The sequence below is a fragment of the Narcine bancroftii genome, chromosome 5, assembly GCF_036971445.1.
Source record: "Narcine bancroftii isolate sNarBan1 chromosome 5, sNarBan1.hap1, whole genome shotgun sequence".
Lineage (NCBI taxonomy): Eukaryota > Metazoa > Chordata > Chondrichthyes > Torpediniformes > Narcinidae > Narcine > Narcine bancroftii.
This window is the reverse complement of record NC_091473.1, coordinates 50438797-50457666: the sequence shown is the minus strand read 5'-3', so window position 1 is coordinate 50457666 and position 18870 is coordinate 50438797. Positions and strand designations below refer to the sequence as shown.

At 43.4% G+C, this 18870-nt stretch overlaps 1 protein-coding gene across 2 annotated transcripts in view; it reads left to right on the top strand.

Annotated features, from left to right (window-relative positions):
• The window catches only part of ruvbl1 (RuvB-like AAA ATPase 1), a 110186-nt gene that overhangs the window by 58827 nt on the left and 32489 nt on the right, over positions 1-18870 (top strand). For both annotated transcript variants that reach the window (XM_069937401.1, XM_069937400.1), the window contains 3 exons: positions 8589-8652; positions 15561-15759; positions 18386-18488. In XM_069937401.1, coding sequence (XP_069793502.1) covers positions 8589-8652; positions 15561-15759; positions 18386-18488 — 366 coding nt within the window. The remainder of the gene's footprint in view (positions 1-8588; positions 8653-15560; positions 15760-18385; positions 18489-18870) is intronic.

The window sequence follows — 18870 nt, the reverse complement described above, 5'->3', positions numbered from 1 at the left end:
CCATTTTCTGGGGCTAATGGTGCTGTGGGTAGAATGTTCAGCATTTTCACTAAACCAAAGACTCTGTCCTATTTTAATTTGGCATCTTCCTCCCACAATCCCACCCCCACCCCTGGATTTTATCCTGAAAACACTCACTCTCATTTAAGTTTGATTTATTTCTAGTAACATTCCAGTACCTTGGAGTATTCAAGCAATGGTCATTGAAAGAGGAGTATGCATCAGTTCAAGTTGTTTCTCATTAATACTGGCAATGAATTGCAGATTAAACAGTTTAAGTAGGCCAGGGCCTCCTGGCCTTTCACACCACAGTCCAAATTCCCTGTAACTTGCCTTCCTGGCAATTTAGGGAGGGTCCTGCCCCCAGCGATGACATAGTGAGTGATGCATGACACACTTACTGGAAGGTGTGTGTGTGTATGTGGTTGCACTAGGCATGCAGCGAGCAAAAGAACCGCATAGAGTTGAAAGTGAGTTGAACCAACTGTCTTTAATAGAACTCTCATATGCGCTTCAATCCCTCAGAACCCGATGATGCTTGCGACTCCTGGGATCTTTATGCTGTGGGCTTGCCCTGCACCCAGAACTCTCAAGATCAGATCTGCAGCGTGAGCTGGTTTACCTGTTGCATGAGTGAGCCGCCACATGACCCCCACCCTCCAGAATCAGCTTTAGGAGATGTGGAATCCACGGCCAACTCCTCTTTAGTCCATTTGGGTGGCTCCCCCAGTCAGCGTGTGGGTGGCAGTCACAGGGTGTTCCAGATCTAGGTGTGCCGGCTTGAAGCGGTCAATGATGAAGGTCTCATGGCCACTCATATCGAGGATGTACCTGGTTCCATTCTGACGCACCACCTTGTATGGTGGTGCAGGGCCATGCAGAAGAAGACGTAGTCACAGTTCTGGAGGTCCTTGGGGTCAAAGGAAGGTGTCAGGCCATGGCACGAGGTTCGTGTCGTGTTGGGTTCAGACATGCGCATTATAAAAATGACCTTGAGCTTGGAGTCGCGTTCATAGCTTGCTTAATTTTACAATACTCTTAGTGAATATCTACATACTCGGGCTTTTCCCTGCTAGTCCTAAGCTCTCTCTCCAAGATGTGGAAGTCCCACCCCATGACGTCATCGGCCCACTCGATGTCCCACAATAGTGTTACACCACATCCCCCTTACTTTGACTTCGAAGCCCCCTTTTCTGTGGCTTTGACCGCTACAGTTACCTTCATGTATTTCGATACAAATACACATACATCATTTACAATACACAAGTCTTTCTTGACTCTTTGAGTGTTTTACCGTCTCTACAAATTCAGTCTCTGTGGTCTCTTTACTTCTTGTCCAGAGCTCGTACTTATTATGCCAGACGAACTCTGTGTTTCAGTCGGCAGAGTTTCTGTACCTGCCTTTGCAGGAGTGTCCATTTCCAGCCCATGCTCTTGTTTTTCACCTGGAGACTCTGGTAAGGGAACAAGATGTTGGTTACTCCGTTTCAGTCTCCTTTGTGGTCCGCTTACCATGTTCGACCGTGGGATGTGGTGCACGGAAGTTATTGTACCTTGCATCAGAGATCCACACCTCATCTCCTGGTGCCAGCTTTTCCAGGTCGCTCGTTCTGTGTCTCTCATTATACCATTTTGCATTCTTAAACCTCTTCTCCCTTTCCTTGTTCTGGAGTTGTTGAGGGTCTGGGAGTTCCAGCTGCAACCTCTCTGGAAGGGTTGGTAGAGTCATGCGAAGGTGACGTCCCATTAAAAATTGGGCTGGGCTCTAGCCGTTGCTCAGTGGTGTGGCTCTATATGCCAATAATGCACAGCAAGGGTCTTTTGCTTTCTTGAGCAGGTTCTTCACTGTTTGTACTGCTTGCTCTGCCTCGCCATTGCTTTGTAGATAATTAGGGCTTCTGGTCAATGCTCGAACCCGTAATGCACTACGAAGGCTTTCATGTTTTGTCCAGAGAATTATGGAGCGTTGTCTCTTACTGTCTCTGGAATGCCATGCCATACAAACATCGATTTTAAAAGAGCAATTACATTGGTAGTTCGTGTCCGGCTGAGTTGTGCTATTTGTATGAATCTAGAGAAATAGTCCACCACTAATAAATGTGTTCTGCTATGCCCTGTCAGGGAATTTACTCAGCATCAGCGGTTCTCTTACATTTGTCCTTTCCTGGATGCACTCTCTGTACTTCAAGACATTCTCAAAACCTGGCCACCGCACTTTGATTGGCACGTTCTTGGCACTTTACAACCCCCTGGTGCCCCTTGTGTATTTTCTTGAGTACCTTGTCCTGCATGTTGGCTGGAATAACTAATCTCGTACCATGCAGGAGTAGTCCATTGTGCACACTCAGAACAGCCCTCTCTTGCCAGTAGCGTTTAACTGGTCCTTGTAATTGGTTTCTGTCTGGCCAGCCTCCAATGCCATATTTAATGACCTGCGCACACACACTGTCAGCACGTTTGCTCTCAGCTCTGTCAGGTATCTGTCGCTTGTTGGGGGGTTTTCCTTCACCATCTCTACATAAATATGGTGTCCTCCATAAGGTCTTTGTGAGCACTCGTGGTTCCATCTTGCAGTGGGGAGAGAGTGTATCCGCAGTTGTGAGGTTCTTTCCAGGTGTGTGTGAGATCGTGTATGAGTATCTCGTCAGCCTCATCCTGAACTTCTGTATCCATGGCAGCAGTGAATCCAGCAACTTGCCCACCTAGCAGATTCACAAGTGATTTGTGGACTGTCTCCAACTAAAAAATGTAGTCTCAAAATAAAATCGTTGAATCTCTTGCAAGCCCAAGTCAGTGCTAATGCCTCTTTTTCCAGCTGCAAGTACCAATCAAGAAGTATAAGCTGACTGGTGACCAATTGTCTCCATCCTTCTGTAGTAACACTGGTCCCAGTCCATATGATGAAGCGTCAGCTGATATTCTCAGTTGCCTATTTGGATCATACAACTGAAGTACCAGTGTGAATGATCGCTCTCGCTTGAGGTTACTAAATGTCCTTTGTTGCTCATGTCCCCAGCTCCACTGGTTTTTCTTGGACAACAGGTCTCTCAGTGGTTTGTCCTTTTCAACCAGGTTTTGTATGAACTTCCCTAGTTGGTTCACCATTCCGAGGCAACTTCTGAGCTCACTAATGTTTGTTGGCTCCTTCTTGTCCTGCACAGCTCTTGTCTTGTCTGGGTCTGGTCTCATGCTGTTTGCTGAGATGATGTACCCCAGAAATTTCACCTTCCTCCTTCCAAACTCACACTTCGCCATATTGAAAGTGACCTCTGCCTGTTCTGCTCGTTCTAGGACTGCATGGACCCTCACGTCATGTTGGTCCTTCAGGGTTCCCCAAATGAGGATATCATCCATGTGGCAGACCTTCCAGGCCTGCGGTAACCTCAGTCACCAATCTGTTCTGGAAGTGTTCTGGGGCAGCGTAGATACCAAAGGGTAGGTGGTTGAAATAGTAACGCCCGAATGGCATGATAAATGTTGTGTAGAGAGCTGATTCTTTGGACAAAGGAATTTGCCAAAATCCCATGTTTGCGTTCAACTTAGTAAAATATTGGGTACCAGTGAGTATGTCTAGGGTTTGATCCACCAAAGGAAGTATAAACTTTTCTCTGCACACTGATCCATTCAAGGTGTCAAGTCCACACAAATCTTTATTTTCTTTTTCGGACCTACCACCATGCCGCAACATCATTCTGTAAGATCCTCTACATGGCTGATAACTCCAATCTTCTCCATTCTTTCAAGTTCTCTCTTCACTTTGTCCATGAGCAGCAATGGGACCCTTCAAGGTACCTTCAGTGAAAATGGTTTCACATCAGACTTGAGTTTAATGACTTAACGGCTTCTGTACTAGCCCAAGTCCATCGCAAAGTTTGCGGTATGCCTTCCTGACCGTCTACTGCTCTAGGGCGTCCAATCTTGGCACTAGCTGGAGTCTCAACGAAGTGCCACTTGTAAATCTCTCACCACATACACTTCTGTGGTGCTCCTCTCTCTGTATGAGGGTGTTTCTTTTTCCGATCCCAGGACCATTCATTTCACTTCCCCCCCCACCCCCCCCCCCCCCCCCCCAGAACATAGAGTGGCTTCTGCGTTTTTCCTCGCTTGCCATCTCTGGGTATAATTCTTTTGAACTCCTGCTCGGGAATGGATGTAACATCAGCCCCTGTGTTAATTTTGAAGGTCACTTTGCTGCCTCCTACATTAATGTCGCCCATACAGGGATCCTTGCCTGATACAATTTCTCTGAGGAACAATCTGTCCACGTCCTCTGCTACCTCATTCGCCATGCTGGTTGACCTACAGATTTTTCCGTAGTGTCAGTTTGCTGCTGCTTTATCCCCTCTGACTGTCTAGCCGTTGTGACTGTTTTCATGAGGGTGAGGTCTTTGTCAAGTTGCATTCTCTCTGACAGTGACAAATCTCTTCAACCCACTACTAGTCTGTCACGTAAAAGTTCGTCATGCAGATCCCCATATTCACAGTTCTCTGTCAGTGCCTACAAGGCTGTAATGAACGTGTCTATTGTTTCTGCAGGCCACTGCACTCTCTTGTTAAATATTGCCCATTCGTAAAATACATTCTTCTTAGGCACGAAATAATAATCAAACCCTCTCCAAACTGCATCGTTCTGCTGTTGCTGCATGCCTGTTAAGGCTAGGCCGCGTAACATGTTGTCAGCCTTGGCCTCATGCTGTATAAATCTGGTTAGCTTCAGAGGAATTATTTAAATTACTTGCCAGTCTGAAGCACTCACATCTTCTTATCCACTTCTCCCACTCCTGTGGCTGTGAGAAGTTGAAAGGTTCTGGAGGTTTTTTCGTGAAAGTTGACGTTGGAGGAGCCATCTTCACAACCTGTCCTTCTTTCTGTGGCTCAAAGCTCCACTTCTGACACCATGTCGTGTTGGGTTCAGACACGCTCATAAAAATGACCTTGAGCCTGCAGTCGCGTTCGTAGCTTGCTTTATTTTACCGAACTCTTAGTGAATATCTACATGCGCAGGCTTTTCCCTGCTAGTCCTGAGCCTCTCTCACCAAGATGCGGAAATCCCGCCCCATGATGTGATCGGCTTGCTTGATGTCCCTCCAATAATTTTACACCACAGTTGGGACAGGAACTAGTAGTCCTACCTTCTCTCGGAGTCTTGTGAGCACTGCCAAGGAAGTCCCCTCTGTGCCACAGGCTGTTGGCACAAACTCGTGTGGAACCATCAGTGGGGTGCCATATACCAACTCTGCTGAAGATTTGGCTAAGTCTTCTTTGGGAGCCATGCGGATGCCAAGAAGCACTCATGGGAGACACGCCATCAGGGCTGACTTCAGGTGCCGGTGGAAACCCTCTACCAGGCCATTAGGCTATGGTGTGGTACAACTGGATCCCAAGTAGCTGTGCCAGCACCAACCATAGACTGGACATGAACTGCGACCACACCCCGTCTGAGGTGATGTTGACAGACAGACCGAAAGGTGCAACCCCAGCTTGCAATGAGGACTCTGGCACAGGACTCCGAGCGGTACGGCTTCTAGCCACCCGGTGAACCTTTCGATATTGAACAGGTACCTTGCTCATCAGGAGACCAACAGCGGACTGATGACATCCACGTGAACATTTGCTGAAAGGGTTGAAGGGGGGGCCTTCACGTGCCTTTGGACTTTGGAGGTCTGGCATTGTATGCATGTCCTGGCCCAGTGCACGGCCTGCTTGCCAAGGCCATGCCAAGCATATCTATCTGCCACCAGTTGGATGGTTGCTCGAATGGATGGATGGGCTGAACCATGTAGTGCATTGAAAACACAATGCTTCCAAGTTGCTGGAATGATGGTCCAGGGTTGGTTGGTGGACACATCATAGAGGAGCTTGCTGCCTGTTGGGCCGATGGGGATGTCCTCAAGTTGCAGGCCCGAGACTATGGTGCAGTAGGCCAGCATTTCTTCATTCAGCTGCTGTGTCTCAGCGAGCGCCACGGAGTACAATCCTGGGGACAGGGAGTGCACCGAGTGAATGAAGGTGTGAGACAGTCCGTTGGCCATGAAATTGTTTTTCCCGGAGATGTGTTTGATGGTGGTGGTATACTCCAAGATGTATGAAAGGTGGCGTTACTGCCGTGCCAACCATGGATCCAACACTTTGGCAAATGCGGAAATTAGGTGTTTGTGGTCCGTGAAGACCATGAACCCCTGCCCCTCCAAGAAATACCAAAAATGCCAGATGGCAAGGTAGAGGGCTAGCAGCTCCCTGTCAAACGTGCTGTATTTCAACTCCAGAGGTGGCAGATGCTGGTTGAAGAATGTGAGTGGTGTCCACTGACCCTCAATTAGTTGTTCCAGCACACTGCCAACTGCTGACTTGGAATTGTCAATCATGAAGCCTGTGGGCACATCCACCCGTGGGTGTACCAGGAGGGTGCTATTTGCAGCTCTAAAGCTGTTGCTGACTCCATGTCCCAGGTGATTTCCTAGGTCTTGCCTGTCATCAGGCCGAACAGAGGTCGCATGATTCGAGCTGCTGACGTGAATGCAAAATGCCCACGAACTCCTGCAGGCCCTTGATTGTACTGGGTCTGGCAAACTGGCGTAGGTCCTGAACTGGAACTTCTCAGGGTTGATGGCCAGGCCATATTCACCCAGGCAGCGGCAGAGTTGGCATAGGTACGTCAAATGCTCTTGGTGCAAGCAGCTGGCGATCAGGATATCATTAAGTAGATGAAGACAAAATCCAAGTCGCACCCCACTGAGTCAATGAACCGCTGGAACACCTGTGCAGCATTCTTGAGTCATAGAGACATCTGCAGGAACTCGAATAGGCTGAACAGGGTGATGAGGGCCATCCTGTGGACTTTGCTGAGGTGGATGGGAATCTGGTGATACCCGCAGACCAAGTTGTCCTTGGAGAAGATGCGTGTTCCATGAAAATTGACAGTAAAGTCCTGAATTTGGGGCACTGGGTAGCAGTCGGCCGTGGTGGCATCGTTGAGCCTTCTGTTATTGCCACATGACCTCCATCCTCCAGGTGACTTGGGCACCATGTGCAGTGGAGAGGCGCATGGGTTGTCTGAGCGCCGGACAATCCCTATCTCCTCCCTTTTCCTGAACTCCTCCTTGGTGAGGTGGAGTTTGTTGGCCGGGAGCCGTGTAGCGGTGGTCCTTGAGTGGGAATTGCTCCATGTGTAGCAACTGCACTGTGTTTTCACGGCAGGAGAGGCCAAAAGTACAAATCAGGGGCACCTAGATTAATTCATACATGTCCACAACCATTGGCTGGTATAGGAGGTCAATGATGCAGCCTACTGTTTCCTGGTCTAGTGAACTGACCACATGGTAGTACTTTGTGGCGTCCGAGATGATATGCCTGACCTGGAATTGGGCTTTGGCCTGTTCCAACCAGACCTGCGACTCCGAGGTCTAGAAAATAGGTAGTTTCAGTGAAACTGCATTCTGTGTGCTTGGGTCGGTCGGTCATTGTTGGCCGTTTGGACTGTTGGGGTCACCAATGTAGTCGCACTAGGCACGCAGTGAGTGAAAGAATTACGCAGAGTCAAAAGTGAGTTGAACCAACTGATTTTAATAGAACTGTTATACGCATTTAAATCCCTCAGGACTTTTATGATGTCAGCTGCCAGGCTGTGGGGTTACCCCGCACCTAGAATTCTCACAGTCAGATCTGCCGCAAACCTGCCATCCACTCCATGAGCTGCTTCATCTGTTGCATGGGTACACACACTCACTCACTCACTCACTCACTCACTCGCTCATTCACTCACTCACTCTCTCATATAAAAACTCACACAAACCCCCCCCAAAAATTACGGTTACAATTTGGTTAAGACCAACAGAAGGGTACACAGCTATTTAAATAGAAAATAGGCACTGACATTCTGAAAGCTCTTGTGCAACTTACTGAGTAAGCTCTTCTTGAAGGACAGCAAAGTAAATGACAATGAAGTGCTTCTTCCACAGCAGACATTCTTCAATATTGGGCATATGTGACCAGGCGACCAAAATTCTTTACAATCATAAGAACAAAAATTATTGCCGCTTAAGTCAGAAATGTATAATTTAAGGCTTGGAAACTATTTTGTGAAATTATACATTTTGTAATTTGAATGTAAAGTCTTTAGAAATCCAAGAGGAAAATAGCAGAATGAACTGATTTATTGAAGGGAAATTGAGGTCAACAAGCTTAAATGCTGAAATGACGACACGATGACGCAGGAACACAATGGTGACATGCAAGCGCTGGTGTCACAACTCTTCTCCTGCTCAGCCATTTGCAAATTCAGACCACTGGGAGGGAATGGCCCTGGGAAATTACCCTGGTCCACACCCCTACTTCTTAGATAGGGCTGTGGACCTGGGTAATTTTCCCAGGCTGACATTTTCACACCGCCAGTTCACGGGAAAATTTCCCAGGAATCTTCATTTTACATGGCGGAGTGAAAAGGCACTTTTTTTATTTCAAATTTCCAGTTTTTGAATTTTGTCCTTTAAATTCTTATGATGCTGAGTGAGGTGTGTCACATGTCCTGGCTCAGACTTGGGTGAATTCTCAGCTGAATTGACCTTCATTTTTAATTTCTGTTGATCCAGGGTGGCCAAGATATCCTGTCCATGATGGGTCAGCTTATGAAACCAAAGAAGACGGAGATTACAGGTGTGTAATACAACAGATGCTGAACATTGCACTAAGATGTAATTCTCTGAGAATCTAAGCTCTCCGATTCTTTGAAAACACTTAGTCCTTTGGAACTTTACAGCTTTTCAAATTAAGGACATGGGATCCTTTGTGACTTTCAGTATATTCTGATGTAAAATGGTTTCTCCTGCATTATGTTTTGCACATTTCAGGGGGAAATTGGAAAACCTTTTAAATTTAAAGACCGTTCTCTGTGACAATAATCTTTATATTCACACTACAGAGTCATCATATGCCTTCAGATTTTCTTTTTAGAATTTCAAAAAAACACACCTAACTCGAGTTGTGGTCAGAAAAAACTAGTTTAATCAGTTTTACAGGCAACTTTTATGTCAATTCCGTCCCGAAACTGGAAGTGATATCACAACGCTCCCGGCACATTCCCCAATCTGCTGACTTCAACCCCAAGACAAAGAGGGTCCGGCACTATCTTAATGCAGATCCCTGGGATGCATGGTTGGCAGAAATCACGGGGGCGATTCGATCATGAAGACCCTCCCCTCAGCTGCTGCTGCACTCCCTTACATCTCCTACTGCACTGATGCAGAAATATATTAATCTGAAGAAAACAGCAAAATTTAAGGAGAAATTCTGATTTTTGCGTAAACTAATTATACTTAAATATGCTGTTAAGGAATTAACAGTACTCTTCAAAATTTATTTCCTTCAAACATCAGGATTAGGAACTAATTTTGTTTGCATTACCAGCAGAGAGCAAGGAAAGGTGGCACAGTTGGCAAAGCGGTTAATGAAATGCCTTTACAGCACCATGATCAGGACAGGACCGGGATTTGAATCCCATGCTGTCTGTAAGGAGTTTGAACACTCTCCCTGTGTCTGGATGGGTTTTTTCTCGGGATGTAGGTTAATGGGGTATAAAGTGGGCAGCATGGACACGTAGGCCGAAATAGCTTACCATGCTGTATGTCTAAATTATTTTTAAATGCGAATTGCCTGATGTTTTGAATGCCTTTTTAAAACCTATAAGATTTTTAGTTTACTGAATAGAATATTTCTGAACCTTTAGCTTGCTTTGAGTAAAGAATTTATATTAATATATCCGTTTTAAAAATATTTTGTGGCTTGACTTACTTTGAAGTAATATTACAATCATGAGTTTCAGCACAGAAAGAAATCACTCATCCCATTACGCCTGAGGCGGTGTTCACACTTCAACTGAAGCAATTTACTCTAATCCCTTTTCCGTGTATCCTTTTATTCTTGTCCATTTCAAATACTTATCTAATTCCCTTTTAGAGATGTTATATTTTCTGCTTCAGTATTCACTTGTGGTAAAAATATTCAGGTTCCAAGAGGGAGAACATGTGCGTGTGATCCTTCTAACTTACCTCATGATAATTTGAATTGTGTTATTGACTATTCAGTATGTTGTATGGATGTTTTAAGTCATGCCTTGACGATTTATCCCCCCCACCCCCCACATCTCCATTTTGCAGTATTTGACTTTCTAATCTTTCCTTTGAAGCTATTGCTTTGTTTTTGACCTACTTTCATGGTCTTCATACATCTTCTTTCTTTACTGATTTCTTGACCACACTACTGTTCTTTACAAGTATGTTGAGTGAATTGGATACAGTTGACTAAAGTTATGTTTGATGCTGATTAATGCATTCTTTGCACAATGAAGTCTCACCATGACCTCTCTGGCCTGTACTTCACTATTTTGTTTTTTAAAACTTGCTGCTATATATTTTTCAGTGTTGAAAGTGATATATCTCACATTGTTTGCAGATTCCTTCCTAGATTTCTCTTTGTTAGTCCTGCACTCTTCATTTTTTATAATTTGTCACTTGACTGCATATTGATTCATCAACCTGAATCTTTCTGCAAAGAATTCATTAATCTCTGTACCTGCAGTCGTCCAAATTCAACTAGCCCACTGGTTTGATTTCTTCATCCAATGGTTAAAGTCATGGCTAAACATCAAAAAATAAGTACTTTTTCTCTCAAAACCGCACTATCTAATTGTATCTTTTGCCCTGGATTTTCATTAAATTAATAATTATGAACATTATTGATCTTCTGAAATGAAGAGCATTAAAGAGTTCTGATTTTCTCCCAGGATTTGAGTTTGGAGGCTACATAGATTTTATGGCACAGAAATAGGCAATTTGTTTGCCATTTTAACCATATAACAGTTTACAGCGTGGAAACAGTCAATATCGGCCCTTAGACTCCACGTCTGTTCACATGAACAACTCCACTAGTTCCCCCCTCCCACTCTCCGCCCATAACCCTCCAACCCCTCATAACCATGTATGCATCCAACCTTCTCTTAGATGATAGAAAGGACCCTGCCTCAACTATCTCCTCTGGAATATCATTCCATTCTGCCACCACTCTCTGAGTGAAGAAGCGCCCTCTAACATTTCTCCTAAAGTTTTGCCCCCTTACCCTTAACTTATGCCCTCTTGTTCCAACCTCCCCTGCCCTCAGGGGAAAGAGTCTACTCACGTCTAGTCTATCTATTCCTTTCATAATTTTAAATAGCTCCATCAAATCCTCTCTCAACCATCTATGTTCCAATGAATAAAGTCCCAATCTCCTTAATCCTTTTCTGTACTCTAGATGTTTTAAGCCAGCAACAATTTTGTAAATTTTCTCTGCACCCTCTCCACCTTATCTATATCCTTCCTATAATTTGGAGACCAGAACTGAACACAATACTCCAAACCTGGCCTCACCAATGCCTTAAACAGTCACAGCATCACTTCTCAGCTCCTATACTCTATTCTATGATTTATGAATGCCAGCATACCATATGCCTTCTTAACCACCCTGTCTACATGAGAATCCACCTTCAAGGAACTCTGTACCATAACTCCAAGATCCCTCTGTTCCTCTGCATTCCTCAATGCTCTCCCCTTAACTGCATATGTCCTATTTTGGTTATTTTTTCCAAAATGCAGCACCTCGCATTTGTCAAAATTAAATTTCATCTTCCATCTTTCAGCCCACTTTTCCAAACAAATCAAATCCTTCTGTAATCCAAAAAAACCTTCCTCACTATCCACCACTCCCCCTATTTTCATATAGTCTGCATATTTGCTTACCCTGTAACCACTCCCTCATCCAAATCATTAATATAAATGATAAACAACAGGGGACCCAGCACCAACCCCTGAGGCACACCGTTCATCACAGGCTTCCATCCTAACAGACAGTTGTCCACCATGACTCTCTGCTCTCTATCTTCCAGCCACCTCTGAACCCATCTCACTATCTCTCTATTAATCCCTAGTGACTGAACCTTCCTTACTAACCTTACATGCGGAACCTTATCAAAAGCCTTACTAAAATCCAAATAGATCACGTCAACCGCCCTACCTTCATCCACTTTTCTTGTCACCTCTTTGCAAAAAATTCAACAAGATTCATCAAACATGACTTTTCCCTCTCAAACCCATCATGGGTGCCCCTGATCAATCCCTGCCTATTCAGATATTTGTACATACTATCTCTAAGAATACCCTCCATAACTTTTCCCACCACTGAAGTCAAACTTACTGCCAATAATTACTTGGCCTGCACCTTGTGCCTTTTTTAAACAACGGAACTACATTTGCAACCCTCCAATCCCACGGCACCACACCCTCCTCCAGTGATCGTTGAAAAATCACTGTCAGAGCCTCAGCTATTTGCTCCCTGACCTCCCTTATGTCCTGGGAAAAATCCCATCAGGACCAGGAGACATCCACCTTTATTGATCCTAGAAGCTCCAAATCCCTCTCTTTACTAAATCCTATCCTTTCCATAACTAAGCCATTCGCCTCACTTATCTCACTTTATGTCCCTTTCCCTCGTGATTCCAGGCGAGAAAAAAATCGTTCAATATCTCCCCCATCTCTTACGGTTCCTCACATAGTCCACCGTTCCCATTTTCCAATGGACCTACTCTATCTTTAACCCTCCTTTTACTGTTCACGTATCTGTTAAAACCCTTAGGATTCACTTTCACCTTATTAGCTATGGACAACTCATACCATGTTTATGCCTTTCTAATTTCCCTCTTAAGGTTCTTTTTGGAATCTAAGTATCGATCATACATTTCATCAATCTTTTGTTTCTTATATTTAGTATAGGTCTCCCTCTTATGCCGAACCAACTTCCTAATTTTTCTAGAAAACCTTTCGGCCGGACTGGAACATAAAGATCCTGTACTCTCAAAATCTCACCTTTAAATACCATCTAATTTTCCTCTACATCCTTTCCAGCAAAAAGATCAGCCCACACAACTCTGCAAATCCCTTCTCATTTCTTCAAATCTGGCCTTCCCCCACTCGAAGACCTTCGACTTCGCATCGGACTTGTCAGCCACAAACGAGCCTGCAGCTGACGTGGACTTTTACCCCCTCTATAAATCTTTGTCCGCGAAGCCAAGCCAAGAGAACCTCTGTCCCCAACCATACTAGTTTAAAGCTCCCCTGGCAGCCCTAGCAAATGCCCCTGCTAGGAGTCTGGTCCCTCTAGGATTCAGATGTAACCCATCATTACGGTATAGGTCCCATCTCCCCCAAAAAATGTCCCAGTGGTCCAAGAACTTGAATCCCTGTCTCTTACTCCACCCCTTTAGCCACGTATTTAACCTCCATCTGATTCTATTCCTGCCCTCACTGTTGCATGGCACAGGAAGCAATCCAGAGATTACACCCTTAGGGGTCCTTCTTCTGAGCTCCCTACCTAACTCCCTATATTCATTCTGCAAGACGACTTCCTCCTTCCTTCCAACATCGTTGGTACCAACATGTACCATGACTTCAGGCTCTTTACCTTCCCCTTTTAGATGTTCTGGAGACACATAATTACATCCCAGACCCTGGCACCAGGGAGGCAAGCCACCAATCAGTTTTCTTTATCGTGTCCACAAAAATCCCTATCAGTCCCTCTGATCATCGAATCCCCTATAACTATCGCCCTTTTTCTCCTATCCCTACCTTTCTGGGCTACAGAGGCTCACCCTACACCTCTGTCTTCCTTAGTCTGACTATCTCCCTCCTCAGTACTCAAGGAGGAGTACCAATTGCTGAGGATTTCAGCAATTATGTTCTTGTACCTGTTGGTCTTTTTGTTCTACAAGACTGTCCAGGGCCCAGCCATTCAGGTGTGTGTCCTATTTTTAACTTCCTTAAGGTAAAGGTTAAAGGTTCCATTTAGAGTGTAACATATGTGAAATTCTTTAACTTTTGTCTACCATAAGGCAGACAGAGAGTTTCCACTTTGTCCAGCATCATTTACACATGTCTTGGTTAAGTTGCATCTGCCATTTCTTTCCCCACTTTCCCAGTTCATTTCAATCCTGCAGTAACAAACAACCTTCTTCACTATCCATGCTGTACGTGTCTAATTTTGCTAATCATGCCACTGGGCAGTCTGCTGGCTCTTTGTTATGCTCACCACCCAGACCGCCAGCCCAATTGCCACAGCAGCGTGCCATTACAAAGTATTTATTTAAGTCCTCACCCATTTACTGAAGATGACCACATTGATGCTCATTAGATTTATTCTTTCTGTAGTTATCCTTTTGCTTTTAATATACTTAAGAGAATGTCTTGTGATTGACCTCTGCCTTTCAGCCAAGGATACTGTATCTTGTTGCCTTTCTGCCTGCCTGATTTCCTTCTTGGGTGAACTCCCTCATTGGGCACCTCAGTTAGCGTAGTGGTTAACTAAAGCCTCATAGGAACAGGTTTAAATCTGCAGCTTCTGTAAGGAGTTTGTACATTCTTCCCCTGTTCTTGTGGATTTCCTCCAAGTATTCTGGTTTCTTCCCACCCTTCAAAACGTATAGGGGTTGTAGGTTAATTGGATTATTTGTGTGGCATTGCCTTGTTGGCTGGATGGACTGTTACCATGCTGTATGTCTAATGTGTTTTTAATTAAATTTTTTAAATTCTTGTGTTCGCAACAGATTTGCTGGATCCCATTGCCAATTACCTGACACATGCTTCATTCATTTTCCTAACTAGAGTCTCCATTTTCTTTGTTAATCAGTGTCCCTAATCCTGTGAAATTTGCCCTTCATGAACATGTTCACCCTGAACTTTCCCAACTCACTTTTAAAAGCCCCCAACTTGCCCAACGTCCTTTGATTTGCTGACAGCTTCTCCCAATCAAGTGGACAAGTAACCTTGTCATCAAAATTAACCATTCCCCAATTTCTGACTTTAAATTGTGGACCAGTCCTATGGTTTTCCATATCAATTTCATACATCGTAGAACTATGATCACTTTATAAATATTTTAACTTTCTTTCCATTGCACGTCTTCTATAGAGTAGACCATCTGAACTAGAGGTTGGGCATGTGGATTTTTACAACACCAGCTCCTACTCCATAGTACAAGCATTTATTTTTAACATATCTTCTTCTCCTGAGATGCTTCTCTGAGAAGGTCTACCATTATCTAGCTCCATCTTCCTTGATGAGTTGGGCTCTTTAGCAAGCTAATCCAAGAATAGACGCAAACATGGCTAAGCTTACTTCTGTGTGACCCTGTCTGCACTGGGTGCTGAATGGCAGTCTGAAATCATGCTTTCTTTTCCCTTGGTAGACCATAAACACAGAAACTAATAGTGGCCTACCTAGTTCAGCCTTAAAATCATCTGGTCTTTACTATATTGTACCAAATGACAAAATTGTAGACTGTCTACTGTATATATATTCTCCCACAATATTGTTGTATGGAGGGAAATGACTTTCTGGATGTTTGTGACTGAACTACAGCTCGACAAAGAGGACTTACAAGCAGTGGTCTTAGCTTTACTTTAATATAGTTCAGTCTGTAAAATGAAAGCTTTTGTAATTAATTTCAGTTCCTGGAATTGAATATTAACTTTTGTATTGCAGACAAGCTACGAGGTGAAATTAATAAGGTTGTTAACAAGTACATCGATCAAGGCATTGCTGAGTTGGTTCCAGGGGTCCTCTTCATTGATGAAGTGCCTATGCTTGACATTGAGTGCTTCACTTACTTGCACCGAGCTCTTGAATCCAGCATTGCCCCGATTGTTATTTTTGCTACAAACCGAGGAAACTGCATTATTCGGTAAGATATCCCTGAAATTATTCATAGCTACTTCACCACAGAAGTATGATGCAAAAGGGGGAGAGATAATTACTTTAATCATCTGTCCAATAATTTGCCTGTTCTGGAAACTACACATGTTCCTTTAGAACCAATGGAAATAAAATGAGGGAGATGTAAGAACTGCAGTTGCTGAACTCCATGACCAAACAATGAGAAGCTGGAGGGACTCAGCAGATCAGCCCAACATTGGGGGAATTTGGTAAAGAATAACCAATCTGTTGCACCCCTTTTGAAGTCACAATATAACCCTGGCTATCTACCACGGATAAGATTAAAATTAAGGGCAGCTGAGAAAATGCATTCATTTGTTTCTTGATCACATCCAGGTTCTGATTTCTCTTGAATTATTTATAGCTGCCTTCCCTCTTTTGATTTTTCTCAATGAAAACAGTTCTCAAAATTACTCCTACATTGACACAGTAAGAAATGTGGATATAATAGGACTATGGAGGGGTGAAGGATGTTGGGCAAATGGGTAGGAGGAGGGGTGAGTTGTGAGATTGAGGCAGATGATTGATGGGTACCAAATGCAAAGAAAGGATAAGTACAAGATGGGCCAAGGGAGGCTGAAGGTGGATTCAACTGGTAGAGAGGATTAGCATGAAGATAAGCTACTCATGCTGGAATCTGATGAAAGTGCACATTAGCACTCCTCCCTAGTTCACCAATCCTCTACTGGTCTATCTTGCCCATCCCACTGTCTCTTCCTTATACTGGGTATCTTCCCTCTCACAATCAGCCCCGATGTAGGGACTTGACCTGAAATATGAACAATTTGTTGCCCCCACTGTTAGTATTCAATCCACTGAGTTCTTCCAGAAAATTGTTCTTTGCTCAATTCTAGCTTGAACAGCCACTTGTGACTGCAGTGTAAATGATTCTAGCTTCTGTGTAATGGATAGTGCAGTTTTATGACATAAGAGAATTGTTTTTAGAAGTAAAGACCAGGACAGAGAGATCTTATGAGGTGCTGTCATTTAGTGTTACTGGGCATAAATACAATTCACCATGACTATTTTGCCACAGTGAACTCGGGTGAAGTTTTCTAATCATGCCATGCATTCAATTTCTTTCTCTTCCATTTTCATTTGCAATGTTCTAAAGTCTCTGGTTCTCACAGAGTACAATCTATACACACAGTCAGCCTTGTGAGACCTTATTCAAAGGATTAATTGTAAAGGTACAAATTTCACATTTGACAAGGAAAAGGAAGGTTATTATTTTGCTCTAAAATGCACCCAGCTGGAATAATTTCAAGAATCCCGATTGCAATATCCACATGTATTTCAATGCTTTTAATTTTTTTTCCCCATCTAAAAGACTGTAAAGGGCATGGAAGCAAACTGTGTGACTTTGTAGCCACTCCTTTTGTCACTTGATCATTATTGATCAATCTATTCCTCCCACAGTAACATGGTTCAGGTGAAGCAGCATCCAGAGAGAGAGAAACTGAGTTAACACTTCAGTGCAATGGCCCTTCATCAGAATTAGATATTGATCCAAAATGTTAATTCTGATTTCTCCACAGATATTCCCGGCCCTTCTGAGTACTTCTTGTGTCTTGCTTTTATTTCAGACTTTCAGTATCTGCCATTTTAATTTTTTTTCTGCACTCTTGCTCAACCACAGCTGAAGGAATCCAGAGACTATTTGTATTCCAAAGACCACCCAAGCTGAGATCTAATAATTCAGCAGATCCCATGAAACTAACCAGGCACCTTTCCAGCATCTGCAGCCCATTATCACCTGACATGTTTTTTTTTTGGGGGGGTGGGTGGTGGTGTTACACACTATTGTGGCGGGAATGTATGCAGTGCTCAGGTTTTCAATTTAATCTCAACATTACAAGACCATTTACCATTGTGTTGTGGCTGACAGAGGGATGCCTTGCCAATTATGCTATCATGTTTGCTAATTAATTTTGATGGTTTTCTTGTCCAAGGGAATAGGTGGAACAGATTGGAGATTCCTGTGATCATGTTACCGTACCACCATCTAGTGGTTGAAATAAAAACACAAAATGTTGGAGAAGCTCAGCAGGTCAGTGTCCTTTATATAACAAAGGCAGAGAAGCAGAACCCATAACCAATGTTTTGGGCTTCGTCATTAAGCTCGAAACATTGGTGATGTATCTTTGCCTTTGCTACATACCTGCTGAGCTTCTCCAACATTTTGTGTTTTTTCTTCAACCATGGAGTCTACAGATTTTTGTGATTTACTTCTAGTGGCATAAATGTGCTTTTAAAACAAAAACAAAGATTGCTTTGAACTCCATTAGTGTCAGCACTGAGATGGATTGAAATGCTTGAAATTTTAATATATATGTAAATTTAATGTAATGCAATTAATTAAATGGAATTACTAGGACTTGACAACTTTTACATGCAATTTATAATTCAATTCATAATCTAAATGGAAAATGAGGTCTACTTAAATAGCTGTTTTATTACTTTTTAATTCTTTTTTTTTAAGTAAAACTGCTTTGTTCTGAAGTTGGTGTGGAATTTTAGGCATGTGGCCAAATGAGCTGTAGCTTTCGAATAGTTATGGACTGTTTATTGAAATTAAAATTGCATTTTTCCAGGGGTACAGAAGATATTGTATCTCCACATGGAATTCCACTTGATCTTTTGGACCGGGTGATGATCATCAGAACCATGCTTTACACACCTGATGAGATGATGCAGGTATGTGTGGCTTTTTGGATCTAAATGGCACGAAATAAAGGAGAAAATGTTGCCTTTCCCACTCCCAGATCCTTTGCTGGGACTGACCTGTGTCCCTTGAAGTACCTAGAGTCTCACAGTATCTCACCATTGTGGCCATTCACATTTGAAGGATGTGAAGGTCTTTGAGAGTAGAAGGCTTCCTGGATTAAGAGATGTAGTTTTCTAGGTCAGGAATTTGGATCTTGAATCAAAGATTGAGAGGAGAACAGAGGTGTGCAAGGTTATAATGAGAGATGTGATTCTTATTTATGCATAATTTGAGGAGCAAGGAACAGATTTATAAACTGATGAGGAAATGATACAGTGGAATATGAGGGAAAAACATATTTATGCAGAATGC